The following is an 18,765-nucleotide window of genomic DNA, read 5'->3' on the forward strand; positions in this document are numbered from 1 at the left end:
AAAAGCGGTGGCTGTAGCTTGAGCGGCTAGGCCGATGGCAGCGGCGGTGTCATTTTTTAATAAGATACAATGTTGCAATTTTACTACTGTATAAATTTTTAAAAGTCATCAGCAAAAAGTAATCCTGTGGAGAAGTTGAGAGTTTTAGTTAAGTCCTAAATATTTATATTAGACACTAAGGAAATAACAATTAACAAAGGATGTTGAATACAAATAGCAGGTTTATAAATACATACTAAAAATATTTGGCGTAACCATTGGATCTGTTGAAAACCAGATAGAAAATTTATAGAGGATTTGTTGGTAGATATAGGAATAAACTGGTTGGTTTTATCAGATATGCAGTTAATGAACTAGTTGCACAACTCACTTACATTATAACAATTATAAAATCAGACCAGTCGTGGTTTTTAATATGTAGTCATAAAAACTGAGGAAATCACCTTTGTTATAGTTTCTGAACATTGATGAAATGTTGGTATTTTTAGTAAAAGATTCTTTTGTGATGATGTATAAAGCAGGATGATATATATCTTTGATAAGAACATTGTAGGCTTTTCTTACTGACCAAAGATGTAGATTGGTTAAGCACAAATATAAAAGATTTCTATAGGACACACAATACTGAGGGGATTGGTATGATTCTGAAACACTTACCGAGTTAGTTATCGGTTATCGGTGACAAATCTAAGTTTACAAACAGGCACCTGAGAACATCAATAAAATCTCTTGGGCTAGAAACCCCATCTATATGCAAATTTTATAAATGAGCCAAAAGATACTCTCTAATTAGGGCAGTTATGCCCTCAATACCTACTAATGATTCATATTGAATATTATTTAAACTAGGAACAAGTGAAACACTATTAATAATAGTATACCAAACCATAGTAAGATCAAGCTAATTACGATAAAGTACCGCTACTCGCTTTGAGATTGACCAAATGATATGTGGCTGAGTAGTTTACAGAGACTCCTGAACAGTTCAAAAAAATTTAAACGTCACTAAATAACAAGTACGCAGCATTCCTTGGTATTTCTCTTACTGGGTCTTCTCATTATATGAGCAGGTTGTCTGATTATAACTACCGCCCGAAGCATTGCCGTAAGTCTGTCATAAACACTTGCCTGTGCAGCGGATATCTGGAAACCGTACCCCAGACCTCCGCGGTCGTAGTGTCCCTGGTTCCTTCGCACATGCCTGCTAGCCACGTGAGTTGTGACATCTTGGTCCACTCCTGCCGAGTAGCCGTCGACCAGCTACCCCTCCTGCTGGTCCACTCACTCTCCTCCAGAGGACATAGTGCAGCTCCGCCGTCCTCAAGTCCACTCCTGCAGTGGACCACGATGACTTACGTTGTTCTCTTGGTTATGGAGAAGTCTACTCGCTCGAATCCGTGACCGCGCCTGTCCCGGGTCAGTGTCACTTCTACTCGCTCGAGATGTCTTCAGGCACTGCCGAAACTGGCCTACCGGGACTAGTTCACCTAGCGGACGTTCCGTCATGTTCCGGTCCAGCCAGGGTGTAGAGCCCAACAGAGACCGCGCCCGGCAAGCCTCTCGCTTGCTGGGTGTAGACCGGGCATTCACGTAGGTAAGTTACGTCCCAACGATGCAGTGTGATGTCAGAAGGTTGCGAAGTAGGGTGTCGCAGAGGTCAATCACATTGACAGGCAATACACCAGCCCACTGGTACAATTCTCGCTATATTAAACTATTAATTACAAATATATTTAAACAGGTGACATTATGAATAAAAGAAACATTTACGAAAGTTCTAGCAAGTAATTATTATATATGCTGATTAGCTATGCTATTATTTATTATCAGAAGAAACATTACATACATGACCATTCCACACATAATTGTGAATCAGTAGTTTCGTAAACATGACTGTCAAATCTTGTGCACATGACCTGCTGTTACTGTTATTTTTTCGATTAGGCACCCCGCTAGTTTGCTTGCCATGATCTAAGCTGCTTCCATTATTGGTTAACATTTATTATGAAATACTCTTGGCCAATGAGAAATCCTTAACTGAAGATGTACCGAATCACAGGCTGACCAAAATGAAATGACTCCCTATTAGGCAACCAATGAACAGGTGACTTTAGCCTGACTGTGGAATCTATCCTGGAGGTCACTGAAAACGTGACTTTTTCCAGTCCTTGCCTATAACAACACAGTTTCAGTGTATAATGGTTTTCAATCTTGGCTCTCTCTCTCCAAATAATAACGCAAAATTCTCATTTCATCTGTCATGTATTAAGGGACACAGGTGCTACAACCCAAATGCTGGATTTGATAGTACTGCTTTTTCTCTGGCCTCACAACATAGAGACCTGGAAAAATTCGCGGATTCTTTAGCAATAAAATATAATTCAACTATCCACAACACTAAGCTGCTTCTGCTATTGACACAGAGTTTATTGGTGAAAACGAGATTTTATTTTATTTATAGTCCAAATTCTTTTTTATAACTGAAGATTTCAGTGTTTTTTATAAATACTGTTTTGTAATTCTTACTTCACCAAAATAGTGGTAAAGATTATATATTGCATTTTTACGAGAAAAAAATAATTTGTAATAAATTAGTGATCATCAGGTATGGTCTAGGCACTGCACTGTAAGCTCAAACTAAAACCTACCCATGTCTTGCACGTGAGAGAATGTCGTGAATATGTATAAGTAATGATGTCTGTAGACACTTTATCACTATTTGATTAATTCAAACACACACTGTTGCATCATTCATTAAAGTTTCAAAAATAGAGATTAACTTCCACGGGGTAAAAGTTCCGTATCATGTATCCAATTTTCATCCCTACATCCTAATGGCATGATCCTTTTTATTGTGATCCTCTGGTAGGGGAGAGTGGGGCTAGTGTGGACACTTTTCTTTTATTTAATATGGATCAGGTGACATATTTGATAGTAAATTCTGAAAATATTCCTGTGTGATCTGTAACCTGTCTACTTTAATATAAAATTAATGCATAACACCTATCCCTATATTAAAAAAATACATACCAACTAAAATATTAAGAGAAATTTTGTCCACTTTAACCCCTGGTTGGGGTTAGTGTGGACACTCTTAGGGGTCAGTGTGGACACAGCATAAATTTTATTTAAAATTATAAATTGCAGTAGCTACTTAAATGTTTTAAGTAATTTTGACATTTATAATAGTAATACTGATCAAAATCGTAAAAAGAAATCAGCATTTCATAGCACATTATAGGTAGATAGATCAACCTCAAACCACATATATCCAGCTGTACGTTTTGTTCCCGCTGTAACCTTTGGAGTCGGCAATTTACAAACTATATCTTTTCTTTCTATGGCAGCAATATCCTCAACTGCAGGAAATGTAAATCTTTCTTGTTTCTTTCTTAAATACTTTACACAATACTCATTAGTATCAAACATTTCAGTCACTAGAGCTGCATAACAAAGTATCTTGTTTTTTGCTTCAAACTGGACCAAAACAAAATCATTAACAGTAATAATATCACTATCACACAATTTTGCTGGTTGAGGGAGTTCTGACGATTCGCTGAATTCATCACCTGAAGAAAGTTCAAAAGCTTCGTCGGTCTCATAGCTCGAAGAATCTTCACGTACAACTTTCTTAAACAGCTGTCGTTTTAAATGTTTTGAACTTTGGTTCCCCATATCCTCAACTGTTTTGGTTTTCCTTGTTGCCTTCTTGAACACAGCTTTTTCTTCTAGCTTCCTCTTTTCTGGAGTGTCCGTGTAGATGCAGGATTTCATTTGTTCTCGTTTCCTTTTTGTACCATTTCCTGATGTGGTGACTTTAGGCAATGGTCTAACATCCTCAGGAGTTACTGGTTCTTCCATTGTTCTCACAGTGTCATGAAGTGTGGAAGAAGCTGGAGTACTCTGATTTATTTGTTGGCTAGTGGATGGTGTTGGAGACTCTGGATTTTTAAGTGGTCCACTAGGTTTTGTTGCTGGATTAGACCTGTCGCAAACATAATTACAAAGAAAATCATCATCCGTAAAAACTAACCTGTTAAACGGATAAATACCTGGTTTTGCAAAACCAGAAATTATGTTCTATGGTATGAAGGAGTTAACAAATGTGGAAGCAGCCAGTGTAGGAATATTGTAAATCGATATCTGTTTTCCAGGGTTTGTTCTCAACCAGTCACTGAAAGCAACTTTAAGTGCAGCCTTGAATGGACCAAATACAGAGACATCCAACGGTTGTAGGCGGTGAGAACAATGTGGTGGAAAAGAAAGTATAACAATGCCATTGTCTCTTGCATAGTCCACAGCTTCTATTGTAATGTGACTTGAATGGTTGTCAAGAAGTATGAGAACTGGATTCTCCTTTGAACACTGTGTGTGCTTTTGGATGTGCTGTAAAACAGAAGGAAATAATTCAGCCGTCATCCATCCAGATTTTGTAGCTAAACCTAAGCTGCCTGCTGGAGCACCAATCAAAAAGTTTTCTTGATATTTCACACGAGGAAATACGAACACTGGAGGGATGGTATTACCAGTTGCTTTGATAATGCCACACATTGTTACTAATTCTCCTCTCTCTCTTGACACTATTTGACCAACTTGTTTCTTGCCTGTTGGTGCGATTACTTTGGGAGAAGGCAATACAGTTGTAACTCCAGTCTCATCCAAATTTAAAATTCGGTCAGGATCAAAGTTGTAACGCTCCAAAACATTACCATAGTTATCATAAAAAGTTTTCACATTTGTCATATTGAATGACAAAGCCCTAGCTAAACTAGTATTTTCTGGTCTGCGCTAACTTACATTGGGATTTCTTTTCATGAAACTTAGCATCCAATCTGTTCCAGCAGTTCCATTTGTTACCCAGCTTTCTGGCATGGGTTTTCCAAGTTTTACACAGTATTCAAATGCTAACTTTCTTGCTTGCATGTATGTCAGTCCGTAATGAATTTCTGAAGCTTTGATAAAATATTCACACAACATTCTTTCCTCTTCATCTGTAAATATTTGCTGTCCCTTAAATTTATTTCTTCCTGAAACTTTTAGACTTAGTTTGATGATATCCTCTTCACTGGAATTTCCCGAATCACTAGCACATGCATTATCTGTCTTTTTTTTTCTTGAACTGTTGAATACGTTTGTGCAGCATAGATTTAGAGAGACCATGATTTGTAGCTGCTTCCCTGACACTTTTGTTATACTTTATAACATCAATTATTGCTATTTTCACAGCTTCCTCCGAGATGTTACATCTTTCACTCTTCCTTTTATATGTTCGAACCATCCTGAAATGAAAATAATTGGGATCTGTAGTAAAAGTACAATCTGGGGTTAGAGTGGGCATGTCCACTGTGGCCCCATGAAGTCTGTCCACTTTAGCCCCGCATGCTCACTTTAGACACTTGCAAGGTTAAGTGAAAAAAAAATAAAACAAACAAATATGGCAGTACGAAAAAATAAATGTTAATAAACATACCTTATTTTAATATTTGAATCACATAGTAATCACAGGTAAGATGGCGCCGACTCAAAAGTGTTGTTCGTTAGCACCGCCGAAAAACTGTGTTTTAAGAGATATTAGGTGTGGGAAATGTACAAAAGTAGTTAGGAATGGAATTTTATGTGAAAAGTGTGACAAGTGGTATCATTTTAATAAATGTAGTGATGTAAAAGAAAACAACATCCCGGAAAACGAGTGGGAGTGTGCCACGTGTGTAATACATGAAGACGACGAAAACAACATGGCAACCCTTTCGCTGGAATATGACACCACGCAACACTTATGTACTACAGACTCTGAAAATAATACTACGAATAAGCAGGAGGCTCTAATAAACCAACTTCTGGATGAAGTTAGTTCACTCCGAGAAATCATTAATGTGCTGCAATCAGAACTGAAATCCTTGTCACTCAAACAAAAAGACACTGTAACAACGAGTCTTAATGCTGGAAGCACATGGACGCAAGTGGTACAAAAACGTAAGTCAGGAAAATCAACTTCACCTCGTGACTTTTCCATTCCTGTATATAACAAGTTTGATGTTCTGAATGAAAGGAAAGGTGAGGCTGTTGAACATGTAAACACAAGAAAGAAGCAAAGAAAGTCCGGTAGCACAGTAATTCTTGCCGACAGCCATGGAAGAGGGATTGCAGGAGAGTTGTGTATTTCAATGCCAGAGAAGTGAGTATTAGGGATGGTGAAGCCAGGCGCAAGGTTGCAAACTATCTTGGGTGATAGTGAAAATGTAAGTAAAAACCTAGGACCTAAGGACTCAGTCGTCATCATTGGTGGGTCCAATGACGTTTCAAAAAATGAAGGTGATGTAGCGATAAAGGTACTTAAGCAAAAACTAAAATCATTTAAGGAAACAAATGTTATTGTTACAGAAATACCCCTTAGGCATGACCTGCCATCTTGGTCTTTTGTTAATGTAGCTGTCAAGGAAACAAATCGTAGGATTTACAAAGTTTGTAGTATGTTTAGAAATGTTAAAGTTGTAGAAATTGATAATTTGGACAGGAAATTGTTTACAACACATGGAATGCACTTAAATCGTGAAGGCAAAAAGAAGCTGACTAGTCTAATCTATAGTGCAATTAACACATTGTCACATGGGGATAAAATCTCCAAGGCTATACCTTTGGGCTTTATTACACAGGGAAACTAGAAAAGGGAACCGACCTAATTAACAATAATACTTCCAATGAGGTTCGGTTCTTAAACACAATCAGTTGTAATGCTAGTATAAATATAACTAATTATGTATTTCCAAATAACATTAGTACTTATGTAAAGCCTTGTGAGTTAAGAACTCAAACTAAAGATAATGCTCTCAATAAACAAAACAAATTCCAGGCATCAAAAAGGCCTACACTTACTGTATTGCATCAGAATATTCAGTCACTACGTAACAAACTCATTGAACTCGAAGTATTGGTAAACACTACTCTGTCAACAATTGAAACCACTATTCCAAATATTATATGTCTTACTGAACATTGGTTGCATAATGATGAAATTAGATTATACCCTACATCAAATTATATTTTGTTATCAAATTATAGTAGATCTAAACAAACTCATGGAGGTAGTTGTATCTACATTCATAGAGATCTGTTAGAATTCACAGAGAGTAGGCAGGATCTGGTCTTGTTAAGTAAGGAAAAATTAATTGAATGTTCTGCTGTCGAAACCAATCTGGCATATGCCAGATGTATTATATTGTGTATATACAGGCCACCTGATGGAGACATTGATATATTTCTTAAACAATTTGATAAAATAATAAAAAAAGCTTGGAACACTGGAAAAAACTATATAATTATTTGTGGTGACCTAAACATTGATTTTTTAAAAGAAACTAATACCAAAAGAAAATTAATTAATATACTTAATTCTTATAACCTACTTAACATAATCAATGAACATACTAGAATTACTAAACAAACCAGTTCTGCAATTGACTATATTATTACCAACCTTGACTATAAAGACTATGCAAGTAATGTCATTGATTATGGACTTTCAGATCATATGGCTCAGGTAATTAGAGTGCAATCAGCACATTTACCTGATAGAAAATTTAACTATTTAAAATACAGATGCATTAATAAACATAGTAAAAAAACATTCTTAGATATTTTAGGTAAAGAAACTTGGCTAAATATTGATGAAATGACAACCATTGAACAAAAATTTAAATTACTGATTGATAAATTGATAAACATTACTAATGCATCATTTCCAATAAGACAAGTTAGGACTGACCAAAAACCTAAACCATGGTTAACGAAGGGAATAATTACATCAAGTGTAAAACTAAAAAATTTATATTATCTTAGTAAAACAGACTGTCACGACACCAAATTTCAGCAATATTATAAGAACTATAAACAAATTTACAAAAAAGTTTTAAGACTGGCAAAGAGAAAGAATATACAAAACAGGATCACTCAAAGTGATAATAAAATAAAAACAACATGGAAAATAATTAATTCTGAACTAAGCAGGGGCACTAAAATCGAAAAAGAAGTAAATAATCTGGAAATAAATGGTAAAATAAATCATGACAGTGACCAGATTGCTTTAGAATTCAACAGGTTTTTTACTGATGTTGCTGATTCATTAAACTCTACAAAAAACAGTCAAATAACAAATGCTATTGAAAACCTGAAAATTAACTGCCCATTTAACAATAAATCAATTTACCTATACCCAACATCATTAAAGGAAATATTAAAAGTAATAAATAAATTAAAAAGTTCAAATTCGACAGATGTCTATGGCATATCTAACAAAATATTAAAACTTGCTGGACATCACATTGCTAAGCCGTTATCACTATTAATTAATGAGGTTTTTATGGAAGGTATTGTACCAGATTGTTTAAAAAAAAGCAAAAATACTACCTATCTATAAAAAGGGAAATACACTAGAGGCAGCAAACTATAGGCCCATTAGCTTATTACCAATTATTGCCAAAATTTTCGAAAAAGTGCTCTATAATAGACTATCATCCTTCTTCACGGACTGTAAAATTCTGAACAGTAATCAATACGGCTTCCAAAAACACAAATCGACAATAAATGCTATACATAATTTTATTAGTAAAGCTCTCGAAATCTTGGATAGTGGCAACACAGCACTAGGCATTTTTTGTGATTTGTCTAAAGCTTTTGATCTTGTTAATCATGAAATATTGCTTGAAAAACTTAATCATTACGGTTTCCGAGGCAAAGCACTTGAGCTAATGTATTCATATTTGCACAACCGCAAACAGAGAGTGGAAATAAAATCAAACAATAAAATAGTGTTCTCAGACTGGAAAGTCATTAAACATGGAGTCCCTCAAGGTAGTAACCTAGGACCTCTATTGTTCTTAGTGTATATTAATGACCTCCCTTTAAATATCCCACAAGCCAGCACAGTGCTATTTGCTGATGACACCTCAATACTAGTGAAAGGTAAAAATGTAGACAACATCATGTCTAAAGCAAATTTAATCCTTGGCCATCTAAATCACTGGTTGGAAGCAAATAAACTTGTACTAAATACCTCTAAAACAAATTGTATAAATTTTAGGAACAGACATAATCCAGTAGAAGAAAAGTTTGAATTAAAGTTTAACAGTAATATCATAACTGGAACATCAAATGTTAAATTCCTTGGTGTGAACTTAGATGAACAGCTAAAGTATAAAGACCATATTAACTTTGTCGCTAGTAGGCTAAGTGTATCCTGCTATGTACTAAGAAGACTGGCAGACATAGTTAGTATTGAAACATTAAAAACTGTCTACTACGCTCACTTCCACTCTATAATGACATATAATATAGAAATCTGGGGAAACTCTGTGGGAATTGAAACAATTCTAAAATTACAAAAAAGAGCTATTCGTATAATGACACATGACAAAATGTCAGCTCACTGTAAACAAAAATTCAGAAAACTTAAAATCTTAACAGTCATAAACGAGTATATACTAAGAATACTATTATTCATACATAAGGAGAAACGCTATTTACAAAAAATTTTAGATATTCATTTATACAACACAAGAAACTCCAATAAATTGAGGATAAAATGTCATAATACCAGTCAGTATGAAAAGGGCACAAATTACATAGGCATAAAAATTTACAACTTATTGCCACAAAATGTCATAAATATAACCGATTTACCTTTATTCAAAAGAACAATCAAAAAAGTTCTGTTAGAACATCCTTCCTACTCTCTGATAGAATTCTTTGACCTAATAACAGATAAGAAAACTAAACTCTGGTAAATCTTATTTAAATACAGCACAAAACGAGACAAATATTGAGTTTTGTAAACTAACTCTACACTCCGAGGTTTAGACTTAAGTTTATACAATATCTTGTGTACCCATGTTCTTTTTTATGTACCCATGTTTTGTTTTTATTACTTTTGAAATGTAAAAGTACTGTGTAATATCTAATTTTTGTGGTTGTACAGTTTGTTTTTATATATGTATATATTTGTATTAATTGACTTGTTCTATATCCCGGAGTCCTTACCTCCATATGGGATCTACAGAACAAAAATTGAATAAATAAATAAATAAATAAATAAACAGAGGTAACTTTAGTTATCCAGATTTTACTTTTTAAGCCTCAAAACACAAAACAAATGTTACTGAAAACACATTTGGAACCAAACAAACTTTCTCCATAGATTTACAACAACAATATGGTTAGCAACTATATAAAAATTTCCCTTCCAATTATCCAAAGAGAAAGTAGAGAAATATCCACTGTCCACAATAGCCCCATGTCCACACTAGCCCCACTCTCCCCTACATGATACTTGCTGTTTTAGTTTAATACCTCGAAATATCCTAGATGTAAGAAAAATTATTTATGATCATTACGTTGAACACCCAATAAATTTTGATTTTTATCCAACTTAAGATCATTATTTGTTGTTATATCAAAAGTTTTTTTTGTTATGTGCAGGATCTTTCAAGGTAGGCCCCTACTTAATTACAACAGCAAGCATCATTTACCACGGATTGATAATTAGGAGATAAAGCCATCAGGATCAAGTGTTAAATTTGGATACGGGTTACGGAAAAATTCCATGGTTTAGGCCTACACAAGATTGTGAAAACAATCTGATGTTTACAATTCCCCAATAAAAGCTGACAAATACTCTAAAACTAAAGTTTAAAAGTTCAAACCAATCTCATTACTAGCCTGAGCATATATCAACACTTGAACTTCACACAGAAAAACATGCTTATTATCCAACTTATAACTATCTCTGAATCAATTCTAAAATATAATTTAATTCATAACTGTTAATCATAAATTTAAAAAATACATTTCGTCACACATGCACTTAAAAATAGGTGTAGGACTCAGGTAGGACTAAACAAGGTTACAAGAAGTGGCACAAGTCCCCATGCAAACTGTTGATATTTTCTAAGTTATCCCAGATGGGTTAATTTGTGGTTGTAAAGATCGCCAAAGCCAATGAGGCAGAAATATAAACAAGGTTTACAATTTGAAAAAATTAACACAGTAGCTTGGTCCTACATAAAAATGTTTATCTGCTTGTTTGGTCATTAGGTTGCCATAAAATGGTGTACAATAGGCATAACCATTCACACATTCCGAACATATTCAGATTTATTTAGTGTTCAGTGTCGTATTACGAGTGCATGCCAATTTAAATTTAACTAATATAACCTAAAAGTAGAAATAACTCACTGGTGATACTTTAACAAGCGCATAAACAGAAAAACAGGCTTCAAACAATACATAGAAACAGTAACTAAATATTCTATAAATACCTGTGAAAAGTGATTTTACTTAATACTTTATTTCTTCAATTGAAAATTAGATTTTCGTCCAGTTCGGTTACTACAGCCGAATGCTACACAAGTCATTTTCGTTTATCCCCCATCTAGTGTTTTAAGCCACCAATTACACATTTACACCAATTTTGAAGCTCTACACCACCACCTGCCCAACGCAATTATATGCGTTTTTTTCGGAAAGTGGAATCTACCAATATGGCGGTCAGACAGTTCCAGCTGATTCATTCCGTCCCCTCTAGGGGACATACCACTCGTATATCGCACGACCTTGTGCTCCCCCCGTGGGGCAAACTGTACTACCTTCCCAGTTCAAACATCGGCGGATAGTACTAGGACCCGGGTTTTCTTTCTGCCCAGGGCAGTTCAATGTCAAATCAATATGTTTAGTTATAATTATCTGTAATTTCTTGGGGGAAAAAAAACACATTTGTCTTCTCAAGATATTTGCGTGTTGTGAATATAGATGCAGAACGAGTTTATATGTCTTTGGTGTTGTCTGGATTGGGTTAATATTGTTCAAGAATGTAAAGTAAGACGTCAAGCAGCTTGGAACAATAATTTATTTTGTTGTAATTTAATATGAAATTCGAAGAGGTAAGTATAGTGTTATGTTTTGCTTTAGGAAAGAAACCAATTTTTTTCTTATTCTTTTACGTTCCCGCGTTTAATCATTTAACCGCGTAGAAGTTGAAGGTTAATTTATGTCATGTTACGAAACGGGTAATTAACTTGCGTATTTGTGTTAATTGCGTCAACCGCTCCCCGTACCGACCTTCAATTGCCTCAATGGCAGTTTCCTAGCAGAATCATGCGGGAGTTAGCTGTGGAAGGGTGTGATTGCGATGTGGCACAGCTGATGCCGAACTCGAGCGCCCCGCTAGCGATACCCAACTACGACAGCGCATTGAGCAATGACCGTAGCTTAGCACATACAATACAGGAGATGATTTCTCGTGAGAATAGATTTTATTCTGTGGAATTTTTCCCCCCAAAACACGTGCAGTTTAATGAAACCTTTCAAAAAAGGTGGGTAACGGCATTTATTTTTAAGCTAATTAATTAAATTGATTAAAATGGGTTTTGAACTTTATTAATCATCCTCTGTTTACAAAACTATATTATTTCTTGCTAGCCCTTGTTTTTTCAAGATCAACCGGCATGCATGCTCTTTCCAAAAAAATTGTTGGGGAATGCAGGTTGTATTGAGAATTTTATTTTTGTAAGAAAATGAAAAGTGTGATTTTTTTTTTTTTAACTACACTTTACTTTGTAAACACTTTGAAGCAGGATTACAAAATCAAAAAAGTGTGTCTATACTTCAGATTTACTTTGAAGGGAATGGGAAATGATTTCATCCCTCTTATTCATGTTATTCTTGAGTTATTGCATTGAGTAGAAGTACTAAATATAAAATATATCATAATACATATTTACAAATTCTATGTGACAAGTTTTAATACAAATCGGCATTGGTATGACACACAATAAGCTTGCATGTCCATTCACAGAGGTGGCACATGGTCGGACGCCTGCGAGCCGCCCTTGTTCTGTGCCGTGACGTGGCGTGCGGACGCCCCTCTGCCAGCACACCTCCCGGGCGTGCCGGCTCTGAGGTTAGGCGCGGCGCTGGCGCAGCGAGGCCCCGTGCTGCTGCACCTAGCGGGGGCCGGCCTGGCTGAGGAGGACGCACGGAGAGTGCTGCGACACGCCTTGACGCACAACATCACCAGCGTGCTGCTGCTCCAGGGAGGTACCTGCCCCTCGTGTCTCAACCTTGATTGTCTGGTTTTGCTCTTTTCAGTTAGTAGCCGGTTACGATTACAGGTTCAACCACTCGTAACTTCTTTGGTCGTCATACAGCGTAGATTTGCGTAGGTCTATTTGCCATATTAAATCAGTTCAAGAATTTTTTTTAAAAATATCTTTTTATCTTGCAAGTTGTGCATGTTACAGATGACATTGGTTTCCTCCAATAGATCTTCTGTTGCATGGTTTGTTACCTCGGCATAAATGTTTTAAATTAGTGGTACAAGTAGTAGTTGATTGCACTTCTGGGTAAACACGCGTTCTTTTAACCACTATGTACTCTACTCTCTTTCTATTAATCAGAATGTCATCATTGATGTAACCGATCATCATTATTATTCCATACAAGCTTTTTGGTTTGAGTTTTGGTTTTGTTTTCCAAGGCTTTATTATTTTTTTTTATTCTAGTGTTCTAGTTTTTGAAAACTTCAGACAGTTCCCTCCCTACTTAACCTGAAAATAATTTTTTTAAAAATTCCTAACGGTTTCTGAAAAATTAATGTTTATGGGTTACAATAGACAGCCTGTGTAGCGACTTGACCACTGCCAATGTACTTTGCGTAGCGGAGACTGTTATCAGTTGAGCGATATCCCTTAACCTGTTGTTGCTGCCCTGCTGGTTACTTGATCCAAGCTGCAACATGATCCTGTGGTTCTCGCGAGATCCTCAAGAATACAACGTAGCCGAGACTGTTTTATAAAACACAGGGATGTTTAATATCAGTAATTTAATGGCCGGCACCAATATTGTTTTGCACCCTAATCGTGTGTTATTATAGTGGAAAACATTATTTGTAACACAGACAGTTATGATGAACTCATGTGTGGGTCGCTGTCAGACACAGGGGGGCGACCGCAGCGGGGCAGCTTCCCGCACGCGGTGGACCTGGTGCGGTTCGTGAGGCGGGAGTTCGGCCAGCGCTTCTCCGTGTTCGTCGCGGGACACCCAGGGGGCCACCCCGAGGCCGCCTCCTACCAGGACGACCTGCGGCACTTGCGGGACAAGGTGGGTGAGCACGGCCGGCAAGCCACCTGCATCGGTGCTTCAGCGGTCCTCCTCATTGCCTGTCACTTTTACTAGCACCCATTCATGTGAAGGCACCTAAAACATGCATGGCAAAACAGTGCAAAAAATTCTTATTACCAAGTCCAGTGAAGAGTCTCATGTTCTCATGTTCGAGGTCACGACTGAACCAGACTAACGAACATCAACATAGCTTCAGCGGGAACTCCAAACAGTACGATGGTATTAGAAACCAGTTGTGATAACCCCTGCCCCTTAGAAAGAAACTGTACAGATTAGCGTTGGTTTTTAAACAATTCATTACGGGATCGTACCGCTAAAACACGAAAAGTATCTGCTAGGAAAACAACGTACTGAACAAAAATAAAAAAACAACGGTATTACAGCAGCGCAGTAGTGCCACCTGTCAGGCAAGGTCTACATATGAGCACAACCAATAAAAATTTGAATGTGAGCGGCTTGATTGGTGTTCAATTACAGAAAGTGCGACACACCACAGAACGACGGTCTTTTCACTTTACAATTGCTAATTAAATAAGCTCAGAACAGTAGATTAAAAAGCACTGAATAAATTCGTGATTGTGATTTTAATGCCCTAATCATGGTTCGAGGTTTGTGTGCAAGTTTCCGGGGCCCGGCAGTTTGGAAACCCTTCTCTACACAGCGAGTACGAAGGGTCTACAGTGTCTGCAGTGATCTCGTAACTGGAAGTCCACTCCTACGATTGAGGGGACTGCCTCTTGCCACACATAATTGTTAAAAGTGTGTGTGGTTTTCTTTTTGTCAGCATTACTGTTTATTGTCACCCAGTAAACTCTCAGCACATATATATGAATGCACTATTTACTAAGTGATTGCTTGAATCTTCACTTCATTATTCCATTGAAGGTAATTGTGTAGTTGAAGTACGACATCAGCTGCGACTGTTAGCAGTACACTGACTGGCACAACTTCACATGTAGAGGTCCAGCAGCTATGTACGTATGCATCTATGCATCCACACAGCAAGTAGTAATGCTAAAACACAGTTCTGCTGTTTCTTGTGGTTCGGTGGAATCAATTATCACCTGTTACCAGGTATCATACAGGAGAAAAAATATTGAGGGCAGAAATTTCAGACTAACTACCAGTATATTGTCATTAAAATGCTATTTCAAAAAACCATTCAGAACTAAATGTTTTAAACCATAAGACTGACTCGAACATTTTATGAAGTGTTTGTCGGTTTGAGCATGAGTGCATTATCCACCCTCAAACAAGGTGAAGGGGACCCAGTGACAGCTACTGTGTGAATACCATCAGCCGTAGTCATGGGGCAGTTGGGTACAGAGTGACTGTTGGCGTCTCCTGTTTCAGGTGGATGCAGGCGCGGATGGAATCATCTCGCAGGTTGTTTTCGAAGCACACAAGTTTGCAGCGTTTGTGCGGGACTGCAGGCACGTTGGCATATTCGTGCCCATTTTGCCCGGAATCATGCTTATATTGGTGAGCAAACCATAAAATCCTCGAAGTGGATTTGATGCAGAATCTGTATTTTATAAATATTCCCCACTACAATAATTTAGTTAGTATTTCGCCTGTGAAGGCTTCAGAGTGATGAAATTGTAAATGTAACACTCCCTGTCTCCCCTCCCCTTCTTGCCATCAACCATCCTAGAGAATCACTGCCTTGCGATGCATCGTCTTGCGTTGCGTTTGAGCATCGTGCCGACACGTAGTTTTGTCTAGACATATGCTGGGTGGTGGGTACGTACTTGCGATTGATGTCCAAGATTCGAATCCTTGCCATAGCAGGAGCTCCCAACGACCAATCCATGTACAGAGCAGAACAGAGTTAATAGAATAAACTTCACAACTGAAACGTCAATTGCTCACATCCCAATTGAATCCCTTTCCTTCGAGTGGAAACACTGGTGGTGTCAGAAGCTTGAATTGTTACGTAGCTTACATATTTTTAAATAAACCACCTAGGAAAGAGAAACGGAAGTGTTCTCCAAAATTCACCTTCCAAAAGGAGAGCAGCAAGGTAAAACTACCTTTTTTTTTTTCTTTTAATACTTTATTTATTCCTTAGCTTAAAGAAATGCCACCAAATCGCTTATAAAAATGCTTCTCATTCAGACTATTAACTAAAAATTGTGTTGATTATACTAAAACAAAAACCAATGAGAGAAGAATGTGGTTATTCGTGGATGTTGACAAGCGTTGATGTGAAGTCGGGAACCGGGCTGTGACGGTCCCAGAGCTGCAGGCTCCTGGAGCGAGCGTCGCAGCTCTGCCGGTTCAGCGTCCCGACCGAGGTCGCCGACGCCCTGCGACCCATCGCCGGGGACGACTCGGCGGTGCAGGAGTACGGCGTGAGCCTGGCTGCACGGCTGGTGCGAGACATGTTCTCCCTGGGCTGTGCCCCGGGCGTGCACTTCTTCACCATGAACAGGTGAGCATCACAACAGTCATCCATGAACATCACAGTTATCCCTGTGCATCACACTAGTTATTTATGCATTTCTTCACCATGAACAGGTGAACATCACTACAGTCATCCACTCTTATCCTCTGAACAAAAACAGTATTATGCACTGCAACAAGGCAACATGCTAGAAAGAAAATACCAGCAATGGATACTTGCCTTCATTGTCAAAAAAATAAGTTCCAAATTAAGTTTTCCGCATACTAAGTGTTTTTAATGACCTTGAAAGACCTATTTTGTGTGATTCACACATCTTGTTTGTCTAGGAGAACTTGGAGAAAACAAGGTAATTTTTCCTTTTGCATTACTGCTGTTGGATATGAATGAAACTTTCTCCGAGCTTTTTTGTATTTAAAGTAACAAGCAGCAAACATGAATATGACCGTCTAGACTTGATTCAGTGCTGTCCACCAATGTTCAGGTTAATTTTAAGTTTTCTGTTGACATGAAACAATCAGCTGCAATAATAAAAACCTGGGCACTCACAAGGAAAAATTATTAAATATTTTTTATAAATGAACGTGCATACTTGCAAGAAACATTTCTTCAGTTTCTGCCATTTTTTTTTACTAAGCATGGTCCAGCATGTTTCTATAAATATTTATTTTTAATCTTAAAATCATTAGAAATGAGCACACACAACTAAAGATATTGAAGCATGGGTTCTTCTGAATGGTACTGTTTTTCCCCGCCGTGCCGACTGTGATGACTGTGCAGGCCGCAGCTTGCAGCGACGATATGGCAGCGTGTGTGCGCCGAGCGTGCTGCATCCGAGCACGGACCAGGCCAGGCCTCATCCAGCACATTCGGCCACTGACGCACAAGGCCACGCCGTGTCGCTTATTCCAGAAAATAAATCTATGTCCAGTCATTGTTCATACTTATTTCTTGTAAGTACATATAAAGATCCAATAAACTGTAGCAATGAAAACTTTCTAGCAGGTAACACTTACATTGCGAGGAATACTTTCCACTCTGAACCAGGCAAAAACAGTCATGATCACAGGCTAAAGGAACACCACCAGGTAGAATGTCACAATAAAGGTGCAGGTTCCTTTTTTTTTTTTTTTTTTTTTAAATATATGTCAGGAACAATATGTATTTCAAACCGCCATTATTTATAAATAACAAATATATTAACTGTACAGACAAACAAAAAAATGAGAATTAAGTATCCATAGAACTACAGATACAGAAGCACTTCTAGTCAAATGGTTACAAGTCATAAACATAATGTTGCGTAAAGAACTCAAAAATATTGTGTAGCTTTTACTGGCTGGCTGCTTCCATTGACGTAGTTTAGCATAGAAGCATATTATCGTGAGACAGCAAATGTTACAAACAGATAAAAACACACAATAGTTAGAAAAATCATGCATGCAGACATTTTTCATAGTTTTCTTGTAATTTAGGTAGTACCCAGATACATAATTGAAATTGATATAAGATCGTTCCTAATCATCAGTTTTTTCACTGTACTTTGAGTCTTGGAAGGTGAATTATTAATAATTTACTAACAGAAAAAAAATATTGAAAATCACCTAAAAATTTAATGATGAAATATGTGATAACTGCACGCCCCTACCAAAGTGAGAGAAAAGCAAGTGCAATCCCTCACTCCAGGATAGCTCTACGCAGAACCCACTTCAGTCTTTTACTCACTTTGACCAGACTATCAAATACTTGCAGTAGAAGATTTTTCCCCTTCAAAAATTTATTTTACTCCATATCATACATACAACTTGCTCACGATAGTACTTACTGTACATAAATTGAGAAATTATTTGATGTAAGATATTCGCTGATAAAATCATGTGGAAAAAACATGAACAGTCCACTGGATTTGTTAATAAATTTGAAAAGCCAATGGAAACTTATACTCTGATTCCCTCAATATTTAGTAACAAGCGACATTGCAGGCACAAAGAAAATGCTAGTTATTTCATGATGGTATAAATTAAGAAATAAATATTACTATATTTAAGTACTGAATAATGAATAAATAGTAATAATAATACCATAATGCATAATTTTTTTAATATAAACTAATCATTCAGAAACTCTTACTAAATGTTATTACCTACTTTTTTCATATGTTCTGTTCAAGACTAGTGTGAAAAAATGCACAC

At 37.0% G+C, this 18,765-nt stretch overlaps 1 protein-coding gene across 4 annotated transcripts; it reads left to right on the plus strand.

Moving 5' to 3' along the window:
- Positions 1-1,812: 1,812 nt before the first annotated feature.
- On the plus strand, positions 1,813-17,507 carry LOC134532156 (methylenetetrahydrofolate reductase (NADPH)). 4 transcript variants are annotated; one of them, XM_063368523.1, is made up of 6 exons: positions 1,813-5,973; positions 12,845-13,086; positions 13,982-14,148; positions 15,523-15,651; positions 16,410-16,603; positions 17,354-17,507. In XM_063368523.1, the coding sequence occupies exons 1-6, from the start codon at positions 5,951-5,953 to the stop codon at positions 17,451-17,453; spliced, it is 855 nt and encodes a 284-aa protein (XP_063224593.1). In that variant the 5' UTR covers positions 1,813-5,950; the 3' UTR covers positions 17,454-17,507. The 4 variants fall into 4 exon arrangements, with proteins under 4 accessions (XP_063224593.1, XP_063224592.1, XP_063224591.1 ...); XM_063368522.1 differs by having other exon boundaries at positions 5,517-6,175; XM_063368520.1 differs by lacking the exon at positions 1,813-5,973 and adding an exon at positions 11,979-12,362.
- The last annotated feature ends 1,258 nt before the right edge of the window (positions 17,508-18,765 follow it).

Source organism: Bacillus rossius, chromosome 5 (genome assembly GCF_032445375.1).
Source record: "Bacillus rossius redtenbacheri isolate Brsri chromosome 5, Brsri_v3, whole genome shotgun sequence".
Taxonomy (NCBI): domain Eukaryota; kingdom Metazoa; phylum Arthropoda; class Insecta; order Phasmatodea; family Bacillidae; genus Bacillus; species Bacillus rossius.

What these genes read in the sequence shown, in the direction of transcription:
- LOC134532156 (XM_063368522.1), top strand. Translation starts at nt 5,736, where the DNA reads ATGGCAACCCTTTCGCTGGAATATGACACCACGCAACACTTATGTACT. An exon ending in TGTATTTCAATGCCAGAGAA is followed by an intron (nt 6,176 to 12,844) that starts GTGAGTATTAGG and finishes GTCCATTCACAG; the next exon opens with AGGTGGCACATGGTCGGACG. An exon ending in TGCGGCACTTGCGGGACAAG is followed by an intron (nt 14,149 to 15,522) that starts GTGGGTGAGCAC and finishes CTCCTGTTTCAG; the next exon opens with GTGGATGCAGGCGCGGATGG.